This window comes from Mustela erminea, chromosome 18 (assembly GCF_009829155.1).
Source record: "Mustela erminea isolate mMusErm1 chromosome 18, mMusErm1.Pri, whole genome shotgun sequence".
Taxonomy (NCBI): domain Eukaryota; kingdom Metazoa; phylum Chordata; class Mammalia; order Carnivora; family Mustelidae; genus Mustela; species Mustela erminea.
In genome coordinates this window covers 44,202,581-44,214,139 of record NC_045631.1, presented here as the reverse complement: position 1 = coordinate 44,214,139, position 11,559 = coordinate 44,202,581, and the positions used below count along the sequence as shown (strand labels likewise).

General features: G+C 55.7%; 1 protein-coding gene across 8 annotated transcripts; it reads right to left on the bottom strand.

Moving 5' to 3' along the window:
• Positions 1 to 5,034: 5,034 nt before the first annotated feature.
• HEXIM2 (HEXIM P-TEFb complex subunit 2) lies at positions 5,035 to 10,367 on the bottom strand. 8 transcript variants are annotated; one of them, XM_032321731.1, is made up of 4 exons: positions 10,094 to 10,367; positions 8,472 to 8,585; positions 6,807 to 6,885; positions 5,035 to 6,061 (listed from the first exon to the last, which is right to left on the bottom strand). In XM_032321731.1, the coding sequence occupies exons 3-4, from the start codon at positions 6,807 to 6,809 to the stop codon at positions 5,267 to 5,269; spliced, it is 798 nt and encodes a 265-aa protein (XP_032177622.1). In that variant the 5' UTR covers positions 6,810 to 6,885; positions 8,472 to 8,585; positions 10,094 to 10,367; the 3' UTR covers positions 5,035 to 5,266. The 8 variants fall into 8 exon arrangements, 7 of the variants coding, with proteins under 7 accessions (XP_032177622.1, XP_032177620.1, XP_032177619.1 ...); XM_032321729.1 differs by lacking the exon at positions 10,094 to 10,367 and adding an exon at positions 9,303 to 9,555 and having other exon boundaries at positions 6,807 to 6,913; XM_032321728.1 differs by lacking the exon at positions 10,094 to 10,367 and adding an exon at positions 9,303 to 9,555.
• Positions 10,368 to 11,559: the final 1,192 nt, after the last annotated feature.

Sequence of the window (11,559 nt, the reverse complement as noted above, 5' to 3'; positions counted from 1 at the left end):
ACCTTAACTTGCTTTATCTTTCAGGAAGACAGGAGAACACAGCAGTCAATGGCTCGAACACGGTCAGGCAGGACTGGCTGTGAGCTTCTCAACCTCTCCGAGCCAAAGATGCCTCATCGCATGCATCTGACCCCAAACCGCCCAGTATGAATCACACTGTGCCCCAGACCCACCGGCACTGCCTGGACCCAGCAGGGAGGAGCCAAGAGGATCATGGAGGTGTTCCGTTTTTCAGGCCAGGCAGCTACTCCCAGATACAAGCCCCCTGGCCATGGATAGGCCCTGGAGGGCCAGGATCCTTGACTGGCCTGAAGCATTGCAGCCCCATCCCCACTATGCCCTTGAACAAAGGAATGGAGGCCCCTGAGTTAAAAGCAGAACTGGGTTGGATCACAGGTCTGAGCCTCCCGGTACAGTGCTCCCTCTACAACATGTCCTCAGGTCCTCTCAGGTCATTTCAATTCCAAGCCCCAGGAGACCAGTCTTCCCCTCTTGGCTTTACCACCAGCATATCCAGAGTAAGTAAACCCATAGAAAGAGAAGGCATATTGGTGGTGCCCAGGCTAGAGAAAGGTGGGAGCAGGGAGTAACTAACCGCTTCATGGGGGACAGGGGTTTCCTTTTAGGGTGATAAAGTCAGAACTAGAGAGAGGCAGCAGGTGCACACGTTGTGAACGCACTAAATGCCACTGAATCGTTCACTTTAAAACAGTTAGTTTTCTATTATGTGACTTTTACCTCGATTACAAATAAAGGTACCCAGGGGCCCCTGGATGGCTCAGTGGGTTAAAGCCTCTGCCTTCGGCTCAGGTCATGATCCCAGGGTCCTGGGATGGAGCCCCGCATCGGGCTCCCTGCTCAAGAGGGAGTCTGTTTCTCCCTCACACTCTCCCACTGTGCTCCCTCTCTCTCTCTCTCAAATAAATAAATAAGATCTTTGAAAAAATAAAAGAAAAAGAAATAAGGGACTCTGGAGCTAAGAGATTAAAGGAGGAAGAGAGCAAGTGCCAAGGGGGGCAGGGAGGTGAAGAAGGGCTGAGGTGGGGGGGGCATTGCGGGAACAGGGTGGCTTGAGGTGGGGAACAGTAAGAGGGAAGGTGGTCTAGACAATGCAGCCGGTTGAAGCGGCAGAGTTTGAGCCTTGGACTTGGGAAGCCAACTGCCTGCAGGGGAAAGGGAAGAACCAGGGAGGGAGGCAGACAGGCACTAACAGACCTCAAGCTGTTTGCTTCCTCTGAGTGTGGACTGCAAGCTCCAGGGTGGGTGTGGGCAGGGGCCTCATCATTTTGGCTGTTTCTAATGTTCAGAGCAGTTTCGTCACAGGTAGATGGTTCTTTTAAAAACGCTGGTGCCAAGGGAATGATATCAAACACATTAAGCACCAGGAAGATTATCTGCCGCCCACACCAGAGAAGTGGGGATGGCACTGGGCTGAGTGTGTGTGTCACTCAGGGTGGCAGGGGGGCTGCCCGACTTCCCAGGGCCCAGAGGGCCTGCCCAGAGTCCCGAGGGGGCAGCACCTTCCCAGGGCCCAGAGTCCAGAGGGGGCAGCACCCACCTGGGCCTGAGGGGGGGGAAAGGATTGGGTGAGCACCATGGGCTCCTTTGTCAGACCCAGGAAGGATAGTGGGGGCAGCTACAGGAAGTGGGGGGGGGGGTGAGGAGTTCCCTCCGGAATCTCTCCCCCCACTTCCCTCCCCTGCGCTTGCACAGCTCCTGCACATGCTCAGTGTGCCCACGAATTGGGTTGGCTGGGGGAGGGCATCGGCTGGCACCCCCACTTAAAGGGCCAGTGCCATCCTTGCTTACACCCAGCAGGAGCAGTGGGAACTGGCCCCCCTCTTCCCGCATCCTGATCACTTCACCTCAGAACCCCCTCTTCACTTCCTGCAGACGCCTCCTGCCCCCTCTCTGGACACAGGAGTTTCCTCCTGAGCTGGAAGGAGTCCCTGATGGGGAAGAGAGGAGGAGGTGGGCAAGGGTACGCAGAGGTGGTGGGAAGCTTCGCTCCCGTGGAATGTATCTGCCTCTGTGGGCTTCCCTCTCCTGGCCCAGGTGACCAAGGAGATCCTGGAAAGCAAATGGGCATGAGGGAGGCAGACACTGAACATTTGTTCTAGAAAGGCCTGGAGAGGGAATGGGAATGTGTCTAAGCCCCAATTTCCCCAGCTGAGGAGGTGTGTCTGTTGTGGCAGAGGTGGGGTGCGGGCCAGGGAGGGGGGGTGTTGCTGTAAAGTTGGAGCTTCTGTCACTGCTGTGGGGTAGAGAGAAGCGCAGGCCTCAGGACCAGGCAGCCAGAGAGGGGAAAAGGTGAGAGAAGTAAGAGGGGCCCACACTTGGCCACCACCTGCGGCAAAGCCACCCCCCAACCCCGGTGCTGCTCAGCCCTTGGGCTCCAGGGCACTGAGGTCAGGGAACAGATCTGGGGAGGAGGGGCCACTGAGTCTCCTTCACCGACCCCTCTCAGTAAAGACACTTTCCTTGCTCACACTTTTTTCTTTTCTTGCCCCAGCCTTGGGAATATTAACCCAGCTTGAGAGAGAGAGAGAGGGTGCGAGTCTCTCTCTCTCTCTCTCTCTCTCTCCCTCTCTCTCTCTCGGGGGTGGGGCAGACCAGCAGGAGCTTTGCCATCTCCAGGCTCCTCGGCTTCTGAGCCAAGAAGGGCGGATCTCCTCACCTGTCCCGCCCAGCAGCTCTTGCCTACTCAGGGCCGCCCTGGCCCAAGCCGCCTCCAGGCCACACCCCCAGCACCTCTCCCTCCCGTCACACCCCTCCCCCAACCCTCCTGCAGCCCCCTCTGCAATCTCCTCACCCCTCCTCATCACAGCACACCACCGGGTAAACAACCTTGTCCAACCAGGCCCAACCTCTGCCTCTGGGCTACCAGGCTCCTCACTGAGGAATGCGGCAGCTAGGAGGCTGCCTGGGGCTGCCAGGGCCTTGGGGGGCGGGGTGGGGGGCGGCCTTCGGATCCCCAGCTGGCACCCCAAGGAGGAGGGCAGGCTAGGACTTCAGAAAGCCTCTCCCACCTGCTCTGCACCTTGGATTTCTCATCTGCAAAGTGGGGACAGTCATTCCTCTGGTCTTTCCTGAGCTGCTTGGGGATCAAAGAGAGGAGGGCTAAAATCTGCAGCAGAACCCCATCCCCACCCCACCCCACCCCCACCAGGGATAGGAGATTCTGCTCTTTTCTTGAAAACTGTCCCTTCCTAGAATCAGTTCTCGCCTCGCTTCCCTAGCTGAAGGCGCTGGCAAGGCCTGGGTGTGGCAGGGCAGAAATGAAAGTTGTCCAGACAACACACAAGGTTCGTCAACATTTCCACCTCAGCAGATCAGAGGCCCGAGCCCTTCTCTTGCCCAATGTGGCCTGTCAAGATGAGCCTTCCTGGAATGGAAGCTAGGTTGGGCTGGCCAGGTCTCCGCCCCTCCCCGCACATGGGGTGTGTGGCCGAGGGACACAGGCTCATGGGTGAGTTGGCTAACTTCCCTCTCCACCACCCCAGCCTGAACTCGGCAACCAATATGGACGCAGGCACAGTGATGGAAGTGACACGGGTGTCTGGGGAAGGGTGGCCTGCGGGGGCGGGGTGGGTGGGGGGTGGTGGTGGTGCTGGATGAGCTCATTTCAGAGCCCAGTACTACCTGGCGCGTGGCTGGGACCTGCATTGGCCCAGCTAACTCAGCTGTCGATCTCGCAGACAGGTGAGGGGCTCCCCTCGGAGGGAACGAGGGAATGAGGGAAGGGACCACACAGGTGACTAAGCTAAGAGAAGCAGGAGGCACAGAGCGGAAGTGAGCAGTGGGAAAGCCAGGCCACCAGCTCTGCTAACTCCAGCCCGCCCAGGGCTTTTTTCCCATTAGGAGAAAACCTCCCTTGGGGCACCTGGGTGGCTTAGCTGGCTAAGGGTCCCACCCTTGATTTCGGCTCAGGTCACGGTCTCAGGGTCGTGGGAGCCAACCCTGCATCTAGGTCCCCACTCAGAGCGGAGTGTACTTAGTCCTCTCCCTCTGCCCCTCCTACTTATGCATGCATGTGCATTCTCTCTCTCAAATCAATAAAATCTTTTTTTTTAAAGATTTTTATTTATTTATTTGACAAGCAGAGATCACAAGTAGGCAGAGAAGCAGGCAGAGAGAGAGGAGGAAGCAGGCTCCCCGCTGAGCAGAGAGCCCGATGTGGGGCTCTATCCCAGGACCCTGGGATCATCACCTGAGCCGAAGGCAGAGGCTTTAACCCACTGAGCCACCCAGGCGCCCCAATAAAATCTTTTTTTTTAAGATTTTATTTATTTATTTGACAAGCAGAGATCACAAGTAGGCAGAGAAGCAGGCAGAGAGAGAGAAGCGGAAGTAGGCTCAGAGAGCGTGATGATGCAGGGCTCGATCCCAGGATCCTGGGATCATGACCTGAGCCTAGGCTTAACCCACTGAGCCACCCAGGCACCCCTCAAATCAATAAAATCTTAAAAAAAAAAAAAGTAGAAAACGTCCCTTGAGGGCATACTTGTAAGTGTCCTTCCAGGAGGTAAGGGGGCAAAAGTAATGACGAACATCTTGCCCAGCCACTGGCTTCGAGGTATGGGGCCAGGGGGCTGCCAAGGACAAGGAGAGGCAAGCTATCCGGCTTGGCCCTCCACGCTATGGGGAGGACAGGGAGAATGCAGGGAGCCTGGGAACAAAGCCTGCCCGAAGCCCTCCTAAGTCCCAGCCCTGTCCCTTCCAGGGACACCCGCAGCTCCTCACAGCAATCTGGCATCTTAAGTCAAGTTCTGGCCCAACCGGGTGGTTCCTGAGCGCCCCCCCTCCCCTTGCCTCATCCTCCCTAATACCTTCAGAGCAGCCTGATTGTTCCCGGACACACAGAGCAGAATTCAGGCATCCTGGAGGTCTCGGTGGTTCCCCAGTACAGAGGTGTGCTGGCCTCCCAGGCTTGGGGAAAGGCAGGGATTGGGACCACAGGCCCAAACCTCTCTAGGACACAGTATGCTCTGATTCTCAGAGCAGCCCCAGAGAAATCAATCCTAGCCACTCCCATTTGGGCTCGTGAAAATCCTTTAATTTCTTTGTGAAAAATAAGAAGACATCAAAGACCAAATTACAGAAATGACCAGGTGGAAGGCTGAACATACTTTCGCTGTTCTCAGGGGCCACAGAGGGGCCGGAAGTGGTTTTCATCTGTCACCTGCCTCCCGGAGCCCCAGCTGGCCCCAGCGTGTCCTGAAACGGGACCTGATCCTGGCGCGGGGTTGGGGGGGACGTCCTCCCACTAGGTGCCTGGCTCCCCAACGGGGCCGCCGCCCTCTCGGTTCCACCTGGCGTTCTCCTGCCGCAGCCGCTGGTTCTCTGTCCGGAGCCTCTGGACCTCGGCAGCCAGCTCCTCCACCTGGCGGCAGGGTTCCCGGCCGGAGCACCCCTGCAGCTGCTGCAGCCTCCGGGTCTCCTCCTCGGCCTGAGACAGCCGCCTCTCCAGATCTAGGTAGTCTCGAACCAGCTCCTGCTTGCTGCGACCCTGCAGGCTCTCCGTGTGGTAGCGCTCGTAGGCCTCGGAGAAATCCCTCTGCTGGAACTCGCCGTGAGCGCGGCCCCGGCCGTCGTCTTCCCCGGCCTCGCTCTCCCCGCTGGAGCCTGGGTGGGAGGCCCCGTGGGGCACCTCCAGGTCTGGCTCCTCAGGGTCGCGGTCGTTCATCAGAAACTGGGTGGTGTTGTAGGGCGCCACGGGCTGGCCTTTGGCAAACATCTCCTCGCGCACCCGGGAGGCCCTCTGGCTCTGCCTCTCATCCCGCTGCTGCTTCTCGGCCCAGCTCAACTCCAGGTAGGGCCGCCAGTGGCGTTTGCGCTTGGAAGGCCTCCGGCGGTGCTTCTTCCGGCCCAGCACGGCTTCCACCGAGCTGCCCCCAGGGTTCTGGGTCCGGGAGCCCCTGCTGATCCAGCCCAGGCCACTGCCAGCCCCAGTGGGATCTTCCTCCTCTGAGTGGCTCTCTATCCGGGGCGTCAGGGGCAGGGCACTACCAGGGTCATGAGGCTCAGGGGGTGTTGGGGGGCTCCCAGGAGCACCAGGGGTCTAAACAGAGAGGACAAGGAAGAGTGAATCACAGACAACCTGTCCCTGGCGCGGGAAGCCTTCTGCAACCAACCGGCCTGAAACTGACCTTCCCACAGTTGAAGTGGGGTCCCTCTCTAGCCTCTCGCCCTCTGCAACTCTTTGTTGGTTTATGGGCTCCTGTCTGCCCCCCACCCCTCACCCAACCCTCCTCAAGGGAACTCATGAAAAGAGCGGGCATTCTGCCTGTGTGCCTCACTCCGGAATGGCAGTGCCTCTAACAGCAGCCGTACCGGGCCTCACACAGGAGGCCTACCATAAATACGGTGGGGATGAAGACAGAGAAGGAGGAGACAGGATGGGCAGGGGCTCCTGCTGCACTTGCTTGATGAGCCCTCTTTCTAGAAAGACTGTCTTCCCAACGGACTTGGTTTTGTGGGTAAGCAACCTCAGGGCCCCTCACCCCCCATTCCGCTTGGAAAGGCCCTGTGCTTTGCTTTATGCTCTGCTTTAAGTTCTTGTCTTGAACTTCTTAACAGTTTTTGAGTAAAGAACACTTTACACTGAGCCCGACAAATTACGTCACGGATCTTGCTTCGAGCTATGTGCATGGCTGACTCTTCAGGGCTTGGTGCCAATGTCACCTCTTCAGAGGGCCACGCCCCCCCCCAACCACCCTATCTAAAGATCCCATCTCCCCTTCCCAGGGACACTGCCTTGTGACCCAGTTAACATCCCACATAGCATCTACCACAATACCATTTACCATCTGTCTTCTTCCTATAAGAATGTGTCTTGTCTGTCCAGTCCACCACTGTGTCCCTCTGCATGGCCCAAGGTGAGAGCTCGATGAACAGGTTAAAGGACATAAAGCTCATAAGAGAGGGAGATTCAAAAGACACCAGACAGAAAAAAAAAAAAAAAAAAAAAGACACTGGGACACCAGACACTCCTTTCCGTTGGTCTAGGGTCAAGAAGATGGAATGTATTTTTTCCAAGCAGAAGCTGGTATCAGTTCTTGAAATAAGCAGCAGGAAAGAGGCGGCCCTCGATAGGGAGAGGAAGGGTGAACCTCCAGTCTGCATCAGAGAGCATTCTAGAACTTATCTAGGAGGTGGAAAGGATTCTCTCAAGACAGTGTGTGTGCAAAGCATCTGTTTATCTCCGTCGTGGTAAGGGTGGGAGCACTCGGGGTGGGGGATGGGGAATGAATTGCTCTCTGTCTGTGGTTTGGGAATTCTAATAATAACTGCTACCATTGGCATGCTGATTTACGATGCACACCACGGGTCAGACACACCCGAGCACAGGTCCAGACACTGTGGAGGGGGAGGGTGCAGCCCTGTAGGAGCTGGAGGGGTGTTGTGTGTGTTTGGGAGGCCCTGAGGTTCTCGTCTTCATCTGGGATGGGGTATGTCAGAGTGTGTGAGGCGTTGGTGTGTATGTTGTCTGTGTTGTACTATTACTTCACCTACAGGGAGATCGTCAATTGGGAACAGTCCTTGGCTCCACCAGTGTCTTGAGCCAAGCGAGACAGAGCTTTTGGCCCACACCAGAAGGGGCAAGGCCCCTGGCAGTGCCAAGACAAGGTGGCTTGTGTGTGCACAATCATTCACCTACCCCCAGCCCTCAGCACGTGTCACCTAATGATCCTTCCCCTCACCCAAACCACCCCTGCCCCTCAGCCCCAAGTGCCACCTCCCTCCTGAAGGCTTGTCCCTTCATCGCCATTCCCACTACTGCAGATAAACTATGTGATCTGGGTGAGTCACCTGCCCTCTCTGAACCTCTAACCCCAACACGTCATGAACTCCAAGTTAAACAACTCCAGAAAACACTGGAAGGGGCTACATAAGGTGGGTTAGAGGAGCTGAGTCCCCTCCTCACATACGGGGACTTGTAAACTCTGGGAGAATAGGCAGAGTGGGGAGCAGGAAGAGAGCATGGGCAGAGAAGGTCTGGGTTGCTGTTGCCAGATCAGAGGGTGACCATTCCCGATACAACCCGTCTGTCGCTGTCTCCTGGATGCTCTGTGAATCCCAACCCCCACCCTAAATTATGAACCAACCACTCAAACTCTTTTCCCTGCGTCAGACTTGGTTCTCTGCCTTAACAAAATACAAGGCAGGGTTCCCGTGTCAGAAGGCCCTAAGTTTAAACCGTGGATCTTTTGTTCGTTGGCTGCATGAATCTAGAAAAAGGTATTTCAGCTCTGTTAACCTTAGCTTCTTTGAAATGGATACAGTAATTCCTATCTTGAAGGGCTGCTAAGGATTTCATGAGACCGCACAGATTTGGCATCCTGGCATACTGCCAGCACACAGTAGGAACTCAGTTAGAAATACTGGTTTTCCAGATTGGCCAACACATCTGAGACAAGTGGGCAGGATCCACGTCGGGGCACTCAGGCGGTTGGGAAGGTGGGGCTTACCTTGGCCTCCTCCAGGGCGGCTGTTGACTCTGTGTTACAGTTGGTCTGGCTCGGAGTAGACACCTTCTTCTGCTCCCAATCTTTCAGCAGATGCTTCTAACTAATGACACCAGCCTTAAATAACAGAAAGCTAAGTCTTAAAGGAGAATTTTCAGGAAGGCTGGCTGCTCAGGAAATTTTCACCAAGGCAGAAGCGGCCATTTTGTAGCACCAGACCCGCACAACTTCATTATGAAATGCTGGGCCTCAGGCCTCCACTCCAGGGATTTTCACACCTCTAGCCAGCAAGGGGCCATCCTCCCAGTCCTGTCCCTCAGGCCCCAGGCCAGGGCTTACATCCTAGGCTGTTCTTCCGGAAGTCACTGAGACTCAGGCTGGCAGTTAGGACGCTAGTCCTGAGCTTTGCTCCCCCAGCAACCAAAGGGGTAAAGGGAGGCAAAGATACAGCAATGACCTGCAGAGGCTGGTAGTGGAGGGCGGTCAGTGGCTGGAACAAGAAAATATGTAGCCGGCTTTACAAGGGGTTCTTTCCTCACTGCCTCCAGAGGTCGCAATCCTGACAGCACCCCGCCCACCCCCCTTAGGCTGGGGCTCTCTAAGCCAGCACCTCGAGAAACAGAGACGTGGTCTGGGCCGGGCCGGGGGATGAAGCCTTATCATCTCCTGGGCCTGGCCTGTCTCCCCCTCATTCCTCTCAGGACGGGAAACAGAGGAAAGGGGAAGAAGTCTTCACACTACATGCGGCCGGAAGGGAAGCCCAACTGGAATAAGGATGGACTCCTTGGATGAGGGAAAGTGGTCCGAGAAAGATTTTGCAAAGGCGGAACTGACCTATTTGCTGCCAAGGACTATGCACACGACTATCTATATCTGTGTGTCTTTCTGTGCGACCGACGGCCTGTCGGTGCAGCTCCCAATGCCTCAGCCCTACTTCTTGCTGCAGTTGCAGCAGCTCTGGTCAAGCCGCTCGGGGAAGAAGGCGGGGGGGGGTGGGGGGAGACAGCCTGGCAGCGCGGCGCCTGCTGGGGATTGTAGTTCTTCTAGTTTGGGAAGCCGGATGAAGAGCCTGTCACGACCACAGTCAGACCGAGAACTACAAAACCCATCTGCTCTTGCGCGAGCAGCGTCCCGCGCTACCGGTGCCTTCTTTGATTGGTCAAACTGCCTGCCAATATTTTCACTTTCGTCAACGATTAGCTGTGCGGAAGCACAACAAAACCCGCCTTCCGAGATCAATTAAAGAGTTCATTGATGGCGTTAATCTTTACGGGGCAGAAAATAGATCCGGCTGAGAGGGGCGGGGCTGTGGGTGCGGAGGGATCCTCGGCCTAGAGGAAGGCGACGAGAAGGATCGGTGGCCGCCGCCGCCATTTTGGGCTGGGAGGAGGCAGCGGAGGGACTCGCTGCGCAGTGAGAGCACCCCATGGGGGGTGGTCCGGGCGCGGGGAGAGGCCGGGCCAAGTGCGCTGCTTGAAGTGGTGGCGCCGGGTGACGGCGGGGAGTGGGACCGGGGACCGGGGGTGGGTGAAGGTTGGAGTCTTCCCGGCCGGGCCCTGCCCTCAAACCGTCCCGGCAGCCCCGCAGCCTCGCCTCGCACAGACGGCGGGGTTTTGGGCAATTACCGCGTGTTCCCCGAGACCCCAGTTGGGGAGAGACCAGGTGAAACGACTCCCCTCTGCTATTTACACGGGGGGCGCAGATCCTGAGGCCGAGCTTTGCCAACTTCTTTCCCCACCCCCATGCGGCCTGGGTATGGCGGCGGGGCCCAGAGTTGCGGGGTCTCCGCTTCGACGGGCGAGGTGGGGGCGACGCCAGATTCTAAAGACTGTCGCCGCGGGGGAGGGCGGAGGGCCCAACTCCGGCCCCGCGTCCTTCTGGCGTGGCAAACAGCAGGAGGCCCCGAGGGCAGAGAGCCGGGTGCGCCCCCCCCACCTTCCCACATCCTCCCGTATACACCAGGGCCGTCCCGCGGCCCGGGCTTCGAGAAGGAACAGCCTCCTTCCTACAGTAGTAACCACTAATTCCCCCTGGAACTAGGTAGATAAGAGGCTCGTGGAAACCTTCAGAAGCCCAATGCTTGGAAATCTCTGAGGGCTCTTGCCCTCAAGATTTCTTTCCAGCCCTGATTCTCCGAACGACTTGACCTGGCACGTCCCCAGCCCGTTTGGGAAACTCCAAAAATGTGCTGTTGACACTTCTCTTGAAAGTTTACACCAAAGAGGGGTTGAGGTTTTGCCCTTTACCGGGGGCGGGGGGGGGTGGCTCTGGGAATAAAAATGGAGTGGCCCATTTCGGATGCTTCAGGAACGTCTGTGTGCGTTTTGAAATCTGAGCCATGACTTTACCAAAACTTTTGGAGAAATGGCTGCTCTCCCTAGAGGAAAAAACGAACTAATTTTAACGTAATCTTTATAAGACTACAAATTCTTTCCAGTTTAAAGAACTTTTCTCCCACAAACTAAACAAAATGGGGAGACTTGGCCACCGGTGCATTGTTACTAGGGAACCTCTATTTTGAATTTCCAAGTAATTGAAAAATCACTTCTGTGGATCCCAGATGTTACCAAGATGGAAATTGCAGTTTTGAGCTACTTCATATTTATAGTGTTTTGGAAGTGAGGGAGACATGCTTTGAAAAAAAATAAACACTCAACCTTATATTAATAGCTGTAGCAACTTAAGGATTGAAGTTTGATGTGAAATTATTTTCTTGAATTACAGATTAAACCATCTTGTTTTCTGCTCAAAATCTAACTTCAGAGAGCTTTACATACAGTTTAGGGATATCTTAATTATTTCATTGCTAAAATGTCAGTAAAATTACGCTCAGGTAGGCAGAGTGGACTGAGTAGTGAACTTTACCTTTGAGGGTACCTCGTGATGAATCTCATTGCCAGTCACACATGGTCACATTCCTCAGCCTTTGGCTTTATTAGCAAGAACCTTGAAAGGTTTTTGAGAACCGAAGCTGCCCTCCTCCTATTAATAATTTTTTTCAAGTTGTAAATGACAATTCCATAATCTTATGTATAGTCTCCCCCTACTTCGGATGGTCTCAGAAAAAGTCTTGCAACTGGATTGTGAAAAT